Source organism: Tenrec ecaudatus, chromosome 8, assembly GCF_050624435.1.
Source record: "Tenrec ecaudatus isolate mTenEca1 chromosome 8, mTenEca1.hap1, whole genome shotgun sequence".
NCBI lineage: Eukaryota > Metazoa > Chordata > Mammalia > Afrosoricida > Tenrecidae > Tenrec > Tenrec ecaudatus.
Window position 1 is genome coordinate 13,012,493 of NC_134537.1, and position 16,300 is coordinate 13,028,792.

The window sequence follows — 16,300 nt, forward strand, 5'->3', positions numbered from 1 at the left end:
TGCACAGATATACAGCAAAATCACAATTTAATGGCAATCTAATAGTATCTTAATTGAATTATAGAAAGTAAGACTTCCAACTTATAATGTAACTATACTAAAATTTCTTTTAAAAAATCATTTTATTGGGGATCATACATCTCTTATGCATTAAATATTTCTTGTACACATATTTAGCAACATATCTATAGCATTATAATTTTTACTTTCAACCTCAAACATAATTTAGTAAAGGATAGAAAGGTCTATTTTTTAAACTGGTATGTTTGTTTATTGTGTTATTTCAGGTTTTACTTTAATATTTATTATTTTCTATAGCCATTCTTTGAATATAGATTTGATAGGGATAAAGTATCTTAATTTTCTTTCATCTTAGGATGTCTTGACTTCCCTTTCATTCGTGAAAGATATTTTTCCTGGGTATAAGTTCAGTTGTGGCCCTAAAGGGCAGTAGTTTGAAACCAACAGGCACTCCATGGGGCTTTCTATTCCCATAAACAGTTACAGTACCAGAAACTTTCAGGGGCAGTTCTATCTTACCCTCTCAGGGCCGCTGTGAGTTAACATCCATTTGATGGCAGCGAATTAAAAAAGTATTATTTAAAAATATGATTCAATATGATTCCGGGTTGAAAATTGTTTTCTTGAAAAATATTGTGTTACTTCTTTTCAGGAGAAATTTATTTTATGAGAAATCATTTGAATGGTTTTCCCCTTCTAGGTAATGCATCCTTTTACTGCAACTGTTTCCAAGGTATTTTGTCTTTAGTTTTTACCAGGAGACAGATGAGAGGCTTTCTCCTCCCCTCTAGAATTACCATCTGGGAAGCTCACAGGGGCAGTTCTCCCTGGTCCCACAGGGTCACTATGTATCGGCATCCGCTCTAGGGCAGTGAGTTTGGTTTTTTTTTGGCTTTTACTTTTTAGAGGGTTGACAGCTACACCTTGGTATAGATTTCTCAGTGTGTATCTTGTTTAGGTCCAATTAACTTCCTGAGTCTGTAGGCTTATTTGTTTTGCTAGACTCGAGAAAATTTCAGGCATTATTCTTTGAGTACTATTTCAATCTCATCCATGTTCCTCTCTCTTTTTAGGGCTTCAATTATATAAATGCTAGAATGATAGGTATAGTTATATTGGCCCCTGAGACATTTTTTCCTCCTAGTTTTTCTTCGTTGTATAGATTGGGTAATTTAAAAAAAAAATCTGTTTTCAATGTCAGGTTTCTTTAGCCTGTCTCTCCATTCTTCCGGGGAGTCCATGCACCGAGATTTTTATTTTGGCTATTGTACTTTACCACTTGGAAACTTCCCGTTGATTCTTCTTCATCTGTTGGATTTCTTAGCTGAGATTTTGTGTTTGTTGGCTCAGACTCTGCTCTTTCTCATTTATTCAAAATATGTTGTCATGGCTCATTGCAGCATTTTTAAGATGCTGCTGTCAAAATTTTACCAAATAACTCTAATAATTCTATCATTTTAGTATTGGCATGTATAGCCTTCTTCTTTCACTCAGTTTGAGACTGACCTAGTTATTGTTATGATGGTGAGTTTCAGTCTTCACGGGCCTCCGTGGGCATCACCCGTGGAGAATGCTGTGTCATGTTGCTATTGTGAGGTGGGCACCGAAGGTCCAAGCTTCCTACCTGATCTTCCCTGACCCCACTCTGATGGACTGTCGGGGTGAGGGCATCTTGTTATAACCTAGTAGGGGTGGAAGTTTAACTCCTCAGTTAGCCTTGACTTTAGTCACACAGAGGTGTGGCTTCAATCTCAGTTTGCTGGGATGTTTTTGTCTGGCACAGAGTAAGTGTTTGAAAATCTTGTCCAGTCTGTCTTGCTATGCAGGCCCTTTTCTTAACCTCTGGCTAGGAAAAGCGGGCATTTGTGAAGGCTTATTTGCTATGCCAATTGGTGTTTTGGGGGTGCTGCCTTTTTCAGTTCTCGGTATATTCACTGTGTCATTCCTTGGGTACTGGCATTTTAGAATGTTTGACTTTATTTTTACCTTTATGAGTTATATATGGAATGCATATATATATGTATAAAATGTCCGCTGTTTTAAGTGTTACTTAATGGGATAAATATGGAAAAGCATGTCTGTTTCATCTTTCTAGAAGTAAACCTTTCTCTCCTGGTTTAAAAAAATAACAATGTTACCCCTGTGCTTCAGAGAGATATTTTTTTATTTCTTGAGTTATTTCACCCAGTTGCTTCCAAATTTCTTCATCCGCACGATGAAGCGAACCATCTATTGGGAAGCTAAAGGAGCTTTCTCTCTGGGAGAAGTTTGTGTTAGTCTGGCTTGACTGGAGAAACAAATCCAGAGACACACACATATATGAGAGAACTTTATATCAAGAAGTAATTATACATCAGTGAAACATCCCAGCCCCGTCCAGATCAAGTTCATAAGTTTGGTATTAGCCTATGAATTCCTCTTTAGATGCATTCAACACACGCAATGATGCCAATTGAAGGAAGATCACAGGCCGGTGGGTTGAAAGTCCTGTGGATCCAGTGGTGGCGGAAGCATCTTCAGGGCTCTGACTGCCGCCAGGGTGGCTCCATGTGGCTTGTCAACAGGAATGTGAAGCAGAGGGAGTGTGTGTGTCCCCGCCGTCAGGGAGGAAGACAGGAGTTCCCAGATTCCTCAGGAGAAGGCCATGCCCACATAGAGGCATCATTGGCTATAACTTGATTGACAGGCTAGACTCCACCCCTTCGCTCAAGTTGACAGGAGATTATGTAACTGCCACAGAAGTCCTGGGAAGTTAGAAGTCTTTTGTGTTACCTGCACAGAATTTGAGTGACGATAAGAGCTACGAACGTATTTGCCCTTAAGGCATCTATGTGCGTGGTTGGTAACAGCCGTGTCCTTCCTCTACCTGCACCATCTCATGAAGGTCATCATCAGAATGATAAATTACTCATGCTTTCCTTCAAGGCTGCATGTAAAGGCATTTTCAGTTTTGCCCTCCACCAAAAGATGAAAGGTATAATGAGTACACTCTAAATGATTGAATGAGCTACAAGTCAACAGTTCTGAACTCTGTATTAATCCCACTTTCAATGTGGAATGGAAGATGTCTTATGCTTCATTTAACCACCAAGTGGTATAAGCTGTTATTTCATTATTCTCTAGAATTATAAAGGATTGCAAAAACTTAATGTGAACAGTACATGCGATAAAATGTTATGCTGCCAGGCAAGGAAGACATGCTTGGTAATTTAAAGCGAGTGGCTTTTAGAATAAAGCGCACTTACTCTTCAATTCCAAATACAATAGAGATATATGCTTCCTTCATCTACCTCAGACTATTTCACTGCCCTTCTGGAAAATCCGTTTTGGAGACCACTTTCAAAGACTGAAAACACTAATGAGTTTGGAGTAAAATGAACATTTGCAGTATCTGTTTCAGTCATTTCTCTATGTTAGCTCATAAATAGACCAGACAGCCCCGAGAGAGCGCAGGGAATGAAGGAGATGCACAGTGTGCTGGCCCAGTTCTGGCCTCCAAGCTTTCTGTGTGGTCATGGCGAAGCTTAGAGGGCTTACAGCCAGAAAAGCCACATGTGCCTATGAAGTGTGCTTCGTCGATTGAGCCACTGTGTGGTCTTTCTGAATGTTCATTCAGAGAAGTCTGCAGCGAGTGGCCCTTAGTGTGACAGTAAATACTCATCAGGAATGACTGGACTTCCAGGCTGTTTTCTTGAAGTTCTGAAGCTCCAGGAAGAGGGTCGATGGGGAGTTACTAACGAAAACCCGACTGTCATATATCTGCAAAGGGAGGACCGTGAGAACAGTGTAATCCTGGAAAAGGCAGCGGCTGCTGGGGTTTGGATTTGATCAGACAATTGATGCTAAGCTGTCCGGGTCAGTCCCCAGTGGGGCCACTAGGCCATGGCAGAATCAATGGTCGTCTCATTCACTTAAGGAACCCAAGCTTGGGTCATTTTGATTTTCTTGGGGCCATCTGATTTTCAGCAGCTATGTGTGACTTAACGAACTTCTTTCACTCAGTAGTTTCAGAAAGAGCTTTGGGCCTGAATAAATTCAGTTCACAACCAGACCTTGTCTTTATAAGCTTGGGTTTGTTTCATTGTCACATCTACAGAACCCGTGTCCCTCCTCTTTCAGATGAGGCACGATGGCATCTCCCTCAGAGGGCTGCGGTGCTCATTAAAGGTGATAGTGTCACGAAGTGCTTGGCACAGAGTAAGAGATCAATTAGTAATCAGTGACAATATTGGTTATTATTATCATTGACTTTTTCTGAAGAAAAAAATCTATATGCTATGTTTCAATTGTGATGACTTAAAAGTTGGATTCTGGCAGGGCGACATGTTCAATCCTTTTCAGGGTCACACAGGTATGTGTTCTAAGTAGCAGGTTGGCAGTCCCTTTTCTGCATCTTGAGAGACTCTTGATTAAGAATGGGATAACGCCTAGATGCATGCTCCCTAGATGAGAGCCATGCGGGGATTTAACTTCTGTACAGAAATGTTCCTGCTTTGGACATTTTCTGCCAACCCATCAACAGTTTTCGAAGGCACTGCTTGCAGTCCACAGTTGGCGAGGCGCGCTCAGTGTTGGGGGAAAGGCCGAGCCGATGTGAAGAGTGGGTGATGAGCCAGTGCAGCAGATGAAAATGCTTAGCACACCAACCACGAGCCTTTGCCTTGAAGTCAGAGGAGAAAGACGTTTTCCCGACATGATCGTTGAAATGCACCCTGTAGATTTGGAGCCTGGTATGGCGGCTTGGGGAGATGGGCAGGATCAAGGCTGCTTCTATTCCTCAGCCTAAACGTGGCCTTGCTGCCTCACCGCTCAGCCTCAGACCATATGCTTGTAATTTCCCCAAAGCTTTGGTAAAGAAAGGATCTTCCCCTTTAATGTTGGCCTGGGCCCACAGGAGCCCAATAGCACATGTACCACATGTACCAGGAACTGCAAAGATTTATTCTAGGAGTCTGCATCATGGCCGCGTTCCACCCTTGGGCTTTGTCTTCCTCATTGCGTGTCCTCCAACCCTCCCCTCTCCGCCCGCTCCCCTGGCCCAGCTCAAGTATGGTCCGCAATACGAGCAGCTGAACTTCACTGCATGAACTGCAGTAGGCTGTGGGCAGAACTGCTTAGCAGGGCTTGGAGCACACACTGTAAAGGAATTTGGGGATATGCTAACAAGGAAGCCCATAACCAGAAGCTGAGAAGATTCACAATCAAATTGCAATAAATCTGCAGAGACTCCTTACAGAACAAGGCACAGAGGAAAAGCCCGATGACTGGAAAACTTGCTTTGCAAATGAGTGGTACGGTCGCTGCCTCTTTGAAAAGATGGCGCTGCTCTGAGAGAGACACAATGGCATGCCCTGGCCACGTGTCCGTCAGCCCGAACGCCTGGCCGGTGAAGGATCGTGCTGCGCGTGCAAGCTCTCTTAGAAGAATTTCTGGAAGGATTCAGGTTTGAATGCTGACGTGGAAAGTAAATAAATCATTCCAGTGTGCACTTTCTATTCCTTCCTTCCCCAACGGGCCCTGCCCCCTCTCTCAAGTTTGTATTTCCCTTGGCTGCTTTGCCATGGCCAACAGCCAGGAAGAGAACGAGTTGCTAAGTGGCGTTCAGTTGTAACACTGTTCACCTTAGGGCATCCAATGAGTCCGTCCATCGGATGGACTGGGAGAACACGATGCTGGGTGAAGGTAGTCGATACAAAAGGACAACCATCGCAGGAGACAACGGCTCTGAGGATAAGCGCCAAGAGAAAGACTTGCGTACCCAAAGGAACAGACTTTGCATTTTCCAAAAAGGCCCAGAGAGTTGACAGGTATTGACTTAGGCGAACAGGAGGATCAAGCTCCCTAAGAGGGAGCAGGAAACTCAAGGGGAGGTCAGGTCGAGTAGAATGAGGGGGTGCGGTAGAGTTGATGGTAACCTCCCTACCCAACTCACAATAAAATTCACGAAAAAATCATTAGTGTGGCAATGAACGCCACTTCTGTGTAGTGGCAATGCGTAAGGTTGACAAGTTAAGATTTGGGGGTTAAAAGGAATATACAAAACTAAACGTTGAATAAGTTCATATCATAGTTTAAGGAAATCCACCCAAACTCCATTCGTCGGAGTCATTGCAGCTTACGGTGAGCCATTTTATATCCTAATATTGAATGGCATTCTAACATAAAGGAAGTGCCTTTCGGCTAGAACATCTCTGTCACTGCTGTGAAAATGACAAGGTCTCATTGGTCCTTCGTTGATCTTCCATGAGTGCTCTGGAGGCATAACAAACAGGACACTGCATCATGCGTCAACAGATGAAGTTCGGATCTACTCAGTGCAAGAGTTAAACTCTGCAAACAAAGAGAAAGTAACTTTCTTTGGTTTTCTGAGCTGCACATGGAGTGTCACTTGACTGTTGGTTTCTCTGGTGGGAAGAAAGAGGAATGCCCTAGCTGAAGAGTTGGCACATTTTTTTAAAGGACAGTCTTTTCTATTTCTTTCCATGCTGAGTCCATAAAACTTCCCTCGGTCTTAAGAGTCAGTGCTAAGTAAGATAAAATCATAGAGTCAGTTTCTCAGAAGGCTCTGGCTTGTTCGTGCTCCCATGGATGGAGGCTCAATGAATGGCCATGGATGCGGACTCTGTGTTTCCACATCAAACTGTCTGTCTGTCTGACTGACTTGTTGCCACGGAGCTGATTCTGATCAATAGTGACCTTGTAGAAACAGAGTAGAGTCGTTCCATAGGGCATCCAAGGCTGTACACTTCTTGGAAGTAGATCTCTTTCTCTTTCAGAGGGTCTGGGGTGTTCAAGCCACCAACCTTTCTGTTAGCAGTGGAGCACCGCACCACTGTGCTACAAGAGCTCTTTTGACAGAGGAGAATCCCAGACAGGTGGGTTATAAAGGTAGCCGAAACCCCACGTTTCTTTTTCTTTAAAAATTTTTTTCTTTCCTTTTTATTAATAAATAATTTTATTGGTGGCTCTTACAACTGTTATCACAATCCATACATCCTTCTGTTGTATGTCAAGCACATTTGTGGCCATCATCATTCTCAAAACATATTCTTTCTACTTGAGCCCTGGTATCAACTCCTCATTTTCCCCCTCTCTCCCCACTCCCACCTCCCTCAAGAACCCTGGATAATTTATAAATTATTATTATTTTGTCCTATATTACACTGTCTGATGTCTCCCTTCACCTACTTTTCTGTTGTCCACCCCCCCAGGGAGGGGGTTATATGTAGGTCCTTGTAATCAGTTCCCCCTATCTACCCCATCTTCCCTCCATCCTCCTGGTACCGACACTCTCACCATTGGTCCTGAAGGGACCATCTGTCCTGGACTCCTGTGTATCCAGTTCCTATCTGTACCAGTGTACATCCTCTGGTCTAGCCAGACTTGCAAGGTAGAATTGGGATCATGATATTGAGGGGGGAGGAAGCATTTAGGAAAGAGAGGAAAGTTGTATGTTTCCTCATTGCTGCACTGCACCCTGACTGGCTCACTTCCTCCCCACGACCCTTCTTGTAAGGGGATGTCCAGTTCCATAGATGGGCTTTGGGTTCCCAATCTGGACTCCCCCTCGTTCACAATGCTATGATTTTTTGTTTCTTGATGCCTGATACCTGATGCCTTTGACAGCTTGTGGTCACACAGGCTGGTGTGCTTCTTCCATGCACCCCACATTTCTGAGGGGCATGTTTGGCTCAGAGAGAAAGCATATTTGGAGACTTGAAGGAGCTACTTGGACGGGGACTCATCTTGCTTGCCCATGTGCTCAGGCACGATTCTTTATGCAGTAACGTGGGCTGATGCGACTGGTTCAGCCTTCAGCACTCAGTAAGTGTTCACTCTGAATTCTTTCATGTTGGTGATCTGACTTTCCAGACACCTCTAACTCTGATCTGGGAGGAGGCTGAGCATCTTCTTGCTCCATATCCTGGTTTGACAAGTGAGAGCACCGAGGCCCAGAGGAAGGACGCGGTTCCCGATCTAGTCCAGGAGAGACCCAGCTGTTCACATTACTAGGACAGGGTACCGGCCTCCCTCTTCAGAAACCTTTGCTCTTGTTCTGGACACATGTGAACGTCAACCCCTTCTCTCCCCCATTACCACCACCTTGAATTTAACCCACCATCACGACTCCCTTGGACCATTGCAATAAGCTGTTAGTTAGTCTCTGTTCTCCACCCTTGTCCTCTTCTAGCTTCTATTCTTAACTCAGTAGCAGAGAGTGCCTTCGTTTTTAATAAACCATGATGTTAGTGCTTCTCGCAAAGATGTCCAGCGGTTTCCTTCCTTAGTCTATCAGACTGAAACATCCTACCGGGTCTGCCCCCTTCCCTTCCATCTCTCACTTTATCTCCTTCGACTCCACCACCAACACCTACTCATGCTGCCTTCTTTATCCGATTCTAGACACCTGAGCCTCTTTGTTGCTCTTTGTACGTGCTGGGCACACTCCATTCTCAGGGCTGTGCACTCTTATTTCCTTTACATAGAATGCTTTTTGTCACATATTTGCATGGTTTCCTCCTTCGTTTCTTTCAAATGACGCTTACGTGTCACCCTCTCAGGGACTCCTACCCAGATCATTCGGCTGCACGTGCAGTCCACCGAAGCTTTGTATTGCGCTCTCCTGGTCCCCCGCACTCCCATGGCATTTATGCACGTATCCCATGTTCTATATTTATCGATGCAGTTTATTATCTGGCCCACTATCCTAGAGTGCCAACACCATTGGAGTACTGCGTTCTCATGACTTTATCTCCAAGCCTAGACAATTCTCTGACACGGAAGATGTGCTCACAAATATTTGATGGATGAGTGAATGAAGGCACAGGGCACATAGGACATGTAGGGGAGTCAAAGAGCTGTATATTTTAAGGCCTATGTGGGTGTGTGTTTGGGTGTGTTGTAGAAATATAATCAATATAAATTAAACCAAATGCGATGCCCTTGAGTAAGTACCTTGTGACACAGGGCTCTCCAACATAGAGACATTTACTTTTTTTTAAAAAAGTGTTCTCTTGCTTGTTTTTATGTTTGCATAGGTAAATCAACTGATCTATTTCCACGGAACGAATTGCTGGAAGGGAAATTGTTTGCAAACACAGCTCAAAACAACAGCCACCTTCCTAAGTCTCTTTATAAAGAATATATTTCAGTTCTGGTGAATTAGGAAGCTACCCAGGCTCGCTTTGGCAGCACATCTACTGAAATAGGAAATAACCCAATTGTCTGTCTCTCTCCCCTTCTGAGTTCTTCGTGAAAACTCAAAACAAAACATCTACAGGAGGTCAGCACTCATAATTCAGATTTCATCTTCATGGACTTTTTATGGGCTCTTCACCAAGTAGAGCCCTGAAAATTGTGGTAGGTAATGGAGATTCTGACAGACCTTTTAACTACGTGGAACTAGGAGGCGCTGCTATAAATCTGCTGCTTCAGATGAAAATTTCAAGTGTTTTCATTAGGTGCAACAGCTGTTTCTATTACCGATAACAGATCTCAGAGGTGGTGATGCTGGTATCAGCTTCTAGTGGGCTCAGAACACAGTGTGGCTTGTACAATTAGGGTTGTTGTTGTTTTTTAATTATTTTTTCCCCCTGCACACGCAAATTAACTCCATAGCAGTAAAAGGAAATTACTTACTTGCTACCGGAATTGTTTGAAAGTGATACGATCATCTTTGGTAGAGTCACATTAACCAAATTAAAAGCCCCTGGGAAAAACTTGGCACCCTGCTCCTTCCCATTCACATCTTCCTAAAGACCTCTCAGGAGCTTCCATTTAGAAAACTATCATCATTACCGGCGCTTTTAATCTGGAAAGATTGGCTGCTCACCAGTGAGTCTTTCTAGACACCCAGGGGTTGGGAGGTGTGGCTCTGCAGTGTGACAGTCCCCGAGACTGTGGATGCCCTGACATGGCTCTCCTTCTGACCTCTGTCTCTTTACAGCCTGCAATAGGGAGGCCGAGCTCAGTTGCTGTAGATTGTCTCCAAGATGGCCACTTTTATTTCAGTCTCTCAAGGAAGGCACATGTCACTCTTCTTTTGAGAGGGAGAAATCAATTCCTCCAACTCTTTGAACCTGGGCTGGCTAGTAGACTATGGTGGACGTTTCTATATACGTTGTGGGCTTAGCCTTTAAATGTTTTCCATTGTCTTTCTCTGGAAATACTTCCGATCAGAACTCCACTGCCAAGCTGTTTGCGGCCTAATCCATCAGGCGAGGCCGCATTGGGACACGATTGAAAAGTGCCACGGACTGTCAGGGGAACAAACCAATCAGTCGTTGAGAAAGTAGAGCCAGAATGTTCCTTAGCAGGAAGGATGGCAAAGTACATGTCCCATGTCCTTTGGGCAAGTTATTAGGAGAGAGCAGTCTCTGGAAAAGGACAACATGCTTCGTTCAAGAGAGGGTCAATGAAACAGAGGATGCTCCTCAACAAGATGAATTGATGCGATGGCCGTTACAATGAACTGAAAAAATAACCAACTGCAAACGAACAGCAGAATTGTACATGAATGGAATCCACACACTGGGATGTGTAAGATGCAACAATAACTGTATAACCCCACTTAAGGGGAGTGAACAGCAGAACTGTAGGGGAGTGGATATACTGGATAGTGTAGGATACAGTAAACACACACACACACACACACCATATATAATAACAATAGTAAGGATTTGGGGATGGGGAAGGAGGGGGGAGTGGGGGAGGATAAAGGTGGAGTGGATATCAAGGAGCTCAAGAAAAGGAGGATATTTTGCAACTGATTTTGTAGTAACACGTGTACAATGTTACCATATCTGTAAGAATCCCCAGTAACATGATAAACCAGACCAAACTGAAATCGTGACCAGGATACGTGGCTGGGCAATGTTTCCTTCTGTCGGACATAGGACGGCTACGAGTCACAGGTTACTCAAAGACACCTGAGAGCAACAGTGGTCGCAGTACTTGTCAGCTACATGAGTGAGCCATCTCGGACATCCAGTCCATCTTAGGCTTCAGTTGATTCCATCTTTATGCACAGAGCCATTTGACCGCACTCTATGAGAGAGAGAGAGCATTGTCTTTTTGCTTTAAACTACTAATCTGGGCAGTCTCTTGCATACCAAAGGAGCCCTGGAGCCACAGTGGTGTCAGCATTCAGGTTGCTAATAACAATGTCAGAAGTTCAAAGCCACAAACTGTTCCGTGGGCGGGAGATTGGGCTTTCTGCTCCTATAAAGCGTCACAGTCTCAGACACCCTAAGGAGCAGTTCTACTCCATTGTATAGGATGCCAATGAATTGCAATCGATTCAATGACAGTGGGTTACAGAGTAACAGGTAACTGGAATAAGGGTACCTTGGACAATCACAGTATGAGTGCTCCTATAAATGTGGTGACCCAAAATCCTAGCTTGGAATTAGATGAAATTGGAGATTGTCTAAATGATATGATGCCAGGGATTCCTTTGCATTTTGGCTGGTGTCTTGAATTTCACAACTGGACTGCTTCGCCATCATCACTTGGATTGGTAATGTAAACATACACAATGCAAATATTTCTGGAAGGTATAGTGCTCTAAGCCCAAATCCAGCAAACGTTCTCTGTATAGGTCTGGATAGTAAATAGTTTAAGCTTTGTGGGCTCAATAGTCTCTGTGGCAACTACTCAGTTCTACTCAGGCCGACCGAGGCAATATATGGAAATGAATGTGCATAGCTGTTTTCAATAAATAGATGCCGGGCAGGATATGACATCAAGGCCATAGCTTGCTGGCCCCTGCTCCAAACAATTGTTTATATAGTCCACAGAGATATTGATGATATGGATTCATTCTCATCAATGTTAGATTTATTGACCTCCAGGTCCTCTTTCCCTAGTCATTCTCAGCATCTTTGTAGGATTCTGTTCTTAAGTTTTAAATGTGTTCTTCAATGCTCTCTTGTCTCCTTACGCTGTAAGCTATGCCTGCCCCCCACAATGATTTCAGTGAACATCAATTTTCCAATGATTACTAAACCTCTCTCTTTACCCAGCCTTCCATACAGAACTTCAGGCTGCTATATTTTCTCTTGGCTAGCTTGTCCTAACGACCAAGGTCATTATCTTCTTGTGCCAGACCTCTTACCTCCAAACACATCCTTCTGCCATCTTTGTGATGCCGACACTGGGCCTCTATAAACCTCCGTGTTGCATGCCAGGGCACAATGTAGGGACGTTACAGGATTCGAGGAGAAAGATTCTTCTCTGGTTCCTGTTGACTGGCTGTGGGCTTCTTGTCTGTTGTTGCTGTTGTTTTTGTGAACTTCTCAAAAGCAAAGCTTCTTCCCTCCAGAAAAAGACACTTTTTTTTTTGTTCGGTAACAGCAGCTGAATCTAGTTCGTGTCCAAACTGCAGAGTGACACCACACCCCCTCATCTTCTCACCCGAGACATCGGTCTTAGTTCTGGGTCCCAGTCCCTCAGGCGCCCTCTCCCAGTCTCAGAGACATCACAACTACTGAGCTGACAGAACCTTCTAATGCGGTGGTTCTCAACCTTCCTCATGCTGCGACCCTTTGATACAGTTCCTCATGTGTTGGTGACCCCCAACTGTAAAATTATTCTCATTGCTACTTCATAACTGTAACTTTGTTACTGTTATGAACCATAATGTAAATATCTGATATGTAGAATATACTTTCATTGTTACAAATTGAGCATAATTAAACATAATTAAAGCACAGTGATTAATCACACAATAATATGTAATTATATATTGTGAAATATTTATGTGTTTTGCAATGGTCTTAGGTGAGCCCTGTGAAAGGGTCGTTCGACCCCCAAAGGGGTCAAGACCCACAGGTTGAGAACTGCTGATGGAAGATTGGCATTCTGAGTGAACAGGGCCCTGCTTCAAATTTTTAAGTTGTGGAAATTGTAACATCTTCCTTGGATTCCCCAGCCTAATTGCTTCCCCTCTTACAACCTATTCTTTTACGCTTCTCTTTTGCTTTTTCAGGTAGTTAAAAACTTCCCTTTCACATGCTCTTTGTGGTTTTGTGTCCAGACTGAACTTCCGGACGGAGTTCTGAATATATTCTTTTTTTATATAGCAATTTTTATTGTCAATCAATAAATGACTTGAGCTGACATTTTTAAAACGTGTAAATCAACTTGGCATTCAACAGCTTCAACTACTAACCCAACTGTGTGATAGTTGAACCCATCACCCACTCCTTGATTTCTCTTCTGTCTCCTCTGGACTACTAATTTTCATTGCCCCCATGGCAACACCCATCAATGTTGCTCCCACTGTTGTCATTTTTAGCAAATGGTACCAGCAAACAACTCCTCATTCCTTGCACAATTGTTCAAGTTGCTTGTCTGGCATCCTGTGTTTTTTTTCATTCTCTCAACCTCTGTCTCCAATGGCTGAACAAGACCTATATACCCCGCTTTCTGAAAATATTTACATCTGTCTGCTTTTCTGTGTCTCGATGCCTACCCCCGCCCCTCCCAGCTCAGGCCACCACCATCCACATGTGGAACTGGACTACCACCGTCTCCCCGCATCTCTGTAGCTTCTCACTCTTTTATTTGCATCAAAGCTTTAGAGGTGGAAAATTTCCATCCTTCACGTCATTTATACATTGCTTTCTGATCGAACTGCCGGCCTATCTCTGTTCTTCCCTTTGCAGATTCTACCTCTCCTCCGTTAGTTTTGGAATGTGATAGAAGTTTCCGTTGGCGTTCTTGGTATATGCCGCTCCCGCTGGAAATCTGCTCCCCCTTTGCCTCCATGTCCTTGAATAGTTGTACAAATGCCACTTTTTTAGAGGTGGCTTTTCTGGCTTCCTAGACCAGGCTGTAATCCCTTGTTGTTTGTTTCCAGAGATCATTGAGCATCCACTGTTTTTACTCTCATGCTCAGCAAACTTTTGGGAAGCTGTTTATTAGCTGTCTTCCTCCATCGTTGGTAGGTCTGATAGTGGCAGATACTGTGTTTGTCTTGCTTAGTACAATTTCCCTCAAACCTCATATTCTTTACAGCACAGTAGACGCCCAACAAATATTTGCTGAAGTCAACGGATTTCTCCTTTATAAATTTGTCACAGTGCCTCTGAATTGATTATAGCAGGTACACAGGTCCCTGGATGCACCCAAATCCCTCATGACTGACTGCAGCCACTTCCATGGAAGCCTCCTTTGGCTTGTTCCTCTCACATATCCTGGCACTAAGTAATCCTCCCTCTGTGGGCCCTTACGGGGAATGGAAGAGATTGTGTGAAGGGCAGATTAATCAGAATATCCCACGTTGAGCTTTGTAATGTACCAACATTACATCGTCTTCTACTCTAACAGAGCCCCATGGTGTCATTCAAGTCTTCTGAGCACCTGACACCAGGCGCATAGGTGTGCTTTTTGCATGTAAACTCAAGCAATTGAATTCAGGGATGTTCCCCTACTTCTAACAACCAGAATGTTACTGTTCTACCCCAGATATTAAAGCTGTCATTTTTCCATGGTGGCCATTATTTCTCCAATGACAAAAAGCAGGGGGAAAGATTGAGCACAGACTAAAACCCTTAATCTGAAACATATCTCCCACACGCATAATACACGTTATTAAAGAGGCATATCATAAACATAGAGTGGGAGCAAGCGGTCAATATAAAGAAAAACCGGGAAAACCTACACCGCAGTCGGTTGGGGGAAAACAAAAGCACCCGAGGGAGCAGATTCAACAAATACATCGGTGATTTGGTTACCCTTCCAGGGGTAGTGCTGACTGTACTGAAACAAACTGAAACCAACGAGCCGGCAAGCAAACAACCCAAACCACAGCAACCAGAAGAACTTTCCTCTCGCTACCTAAACACATCTGGCCCAAGATGCATGCCTTCGTGGAGAAGAATGTCTTTCCCCTTCCGCTGAGCACCGTACCTTTTGGACTGTATTCCACACACGTTCTTTATCGTGTCTTCTTCCGCCAAGGGTGTCCATAGCATCTGCCATTACCGACTGCAGCTGTGACACCAAGAGGAAACCGATCAGTGTGCAGTTCACACCGAAATAACTCCTCCAAACACACAGATTAAAAGCTAATTAAAAAATCATTTGTACGCTGATGATTTTATTACTCATCTTCCCTACAACGAACGCCACCTCATCTTTGTTTCAGTCATTACCAAGTCTTCTGGCAGATATAAAGTCCTGAAGCAATGAAAAACATTCTGCTTGAGAATGTGTAGAAAACACACAGGCTTTAACGTAGTAACTGTTGACGTTTTGGAAAAGCAGGTTTGGATGGTCAAGAATGAAGGCACGAGGTCATTCTCTCAGGAAATGGCACGTAGTTCGAGACCGCATTTTAGTATTTCCTCCAGAGGCTAACGTGTCCTCAATCTAGACATCACCCAAAACGCTCACCAGAGGACACTATGAAAGTGGCCTTGTCCTGTTGTCTTTTAAATGGTCTAGCTCATTTAAATGATTTCGCTAGTCTTTTCTAAGCTAAAATTTCCAAAGTTTTCCATGTGTTTTTTTTTAGATCCTAGTCTTTTTTCAAATAAAAAAAATCGATGAAAAAGTTCGTTCTTGCCCTGAACAGGTATCTATTATTTTCTAATTGAAAACAACACTCCAAAACAATGTGGCAATGAAAGCTAACCGAGTTCTGCCATGTACCAATTCAGGTCCGGGTGCCACGGAGCAGGGTGAACCTGGAGATGAGATCTGGGCTTCAGGCCCTGCACAGTTTCTACAGGAGGGCAGAGAGCTGTCACTCAAAAGTCTATTGAGCCATCACGCAATGTGCCAGCTGACAAGGTATTACTAGGCTATCAACCCCCCCCCCTCAAGTTAATCATGCTCAGAAGTTTGAAAGTAAAATCTATTAGGGTGAAAAATTTTGCAAGATACATAATTTTTGTATATTCCCAAACATTTACATTTCTCCTTTGATAGACCTGTAGCGAAAGGAGGAGCATATTCTTTGAAATCCCATTTTCCAGAGTTTTAGATACAGGAATAAAACATGTGATTACGGCTGTCTGTAATGCTGGTTTGGTCCTTTTGGTCTATATTTTGAAATAGAAGTACCGTATTTCCAGAAAAAAATAAAGCTGTAGATGGGTACAGACGCAGGAAACCACAAACGGAGAACACTCCCCGTCTCTTTCATTTAAATCCCGAATGTGTTTTCCAGATAGACAGGCATCTTGCTGGCTTCTTAAATGAACTCTTTCTTTGTTTCCTTGAACCTCCAAGGAGCATTGCTCATCTAAAACCAGCTGTTCTATCCACTTTG

At 43.5% G+C, this 16,300-nt stretch overlaps 1 protein-coding gene across 1 annotated transcript in view; it reads right to left on the reverse strand.

Annotated features, from left to right (window-relative positions):
• SPATA16 (spermatogenesis associated 16) overlaps positions 1 to 16,300 on the reverse strand; it is a 320,380-nt gene that overhangs the window by 35,324 nt on the left and 268,756 nt on the right. The window contains exon 9 of the mRNA XM_075555593.1: positions 14,935 to 15,018. Within this exon, the coding sequence (XP_075411708.1) occupies positions 14,935 to 15,018 (84 nt within the window). The remainder of the gene's footprint in view (positions 1 to 14,934; positions 15,019 to 16,300) is intronic.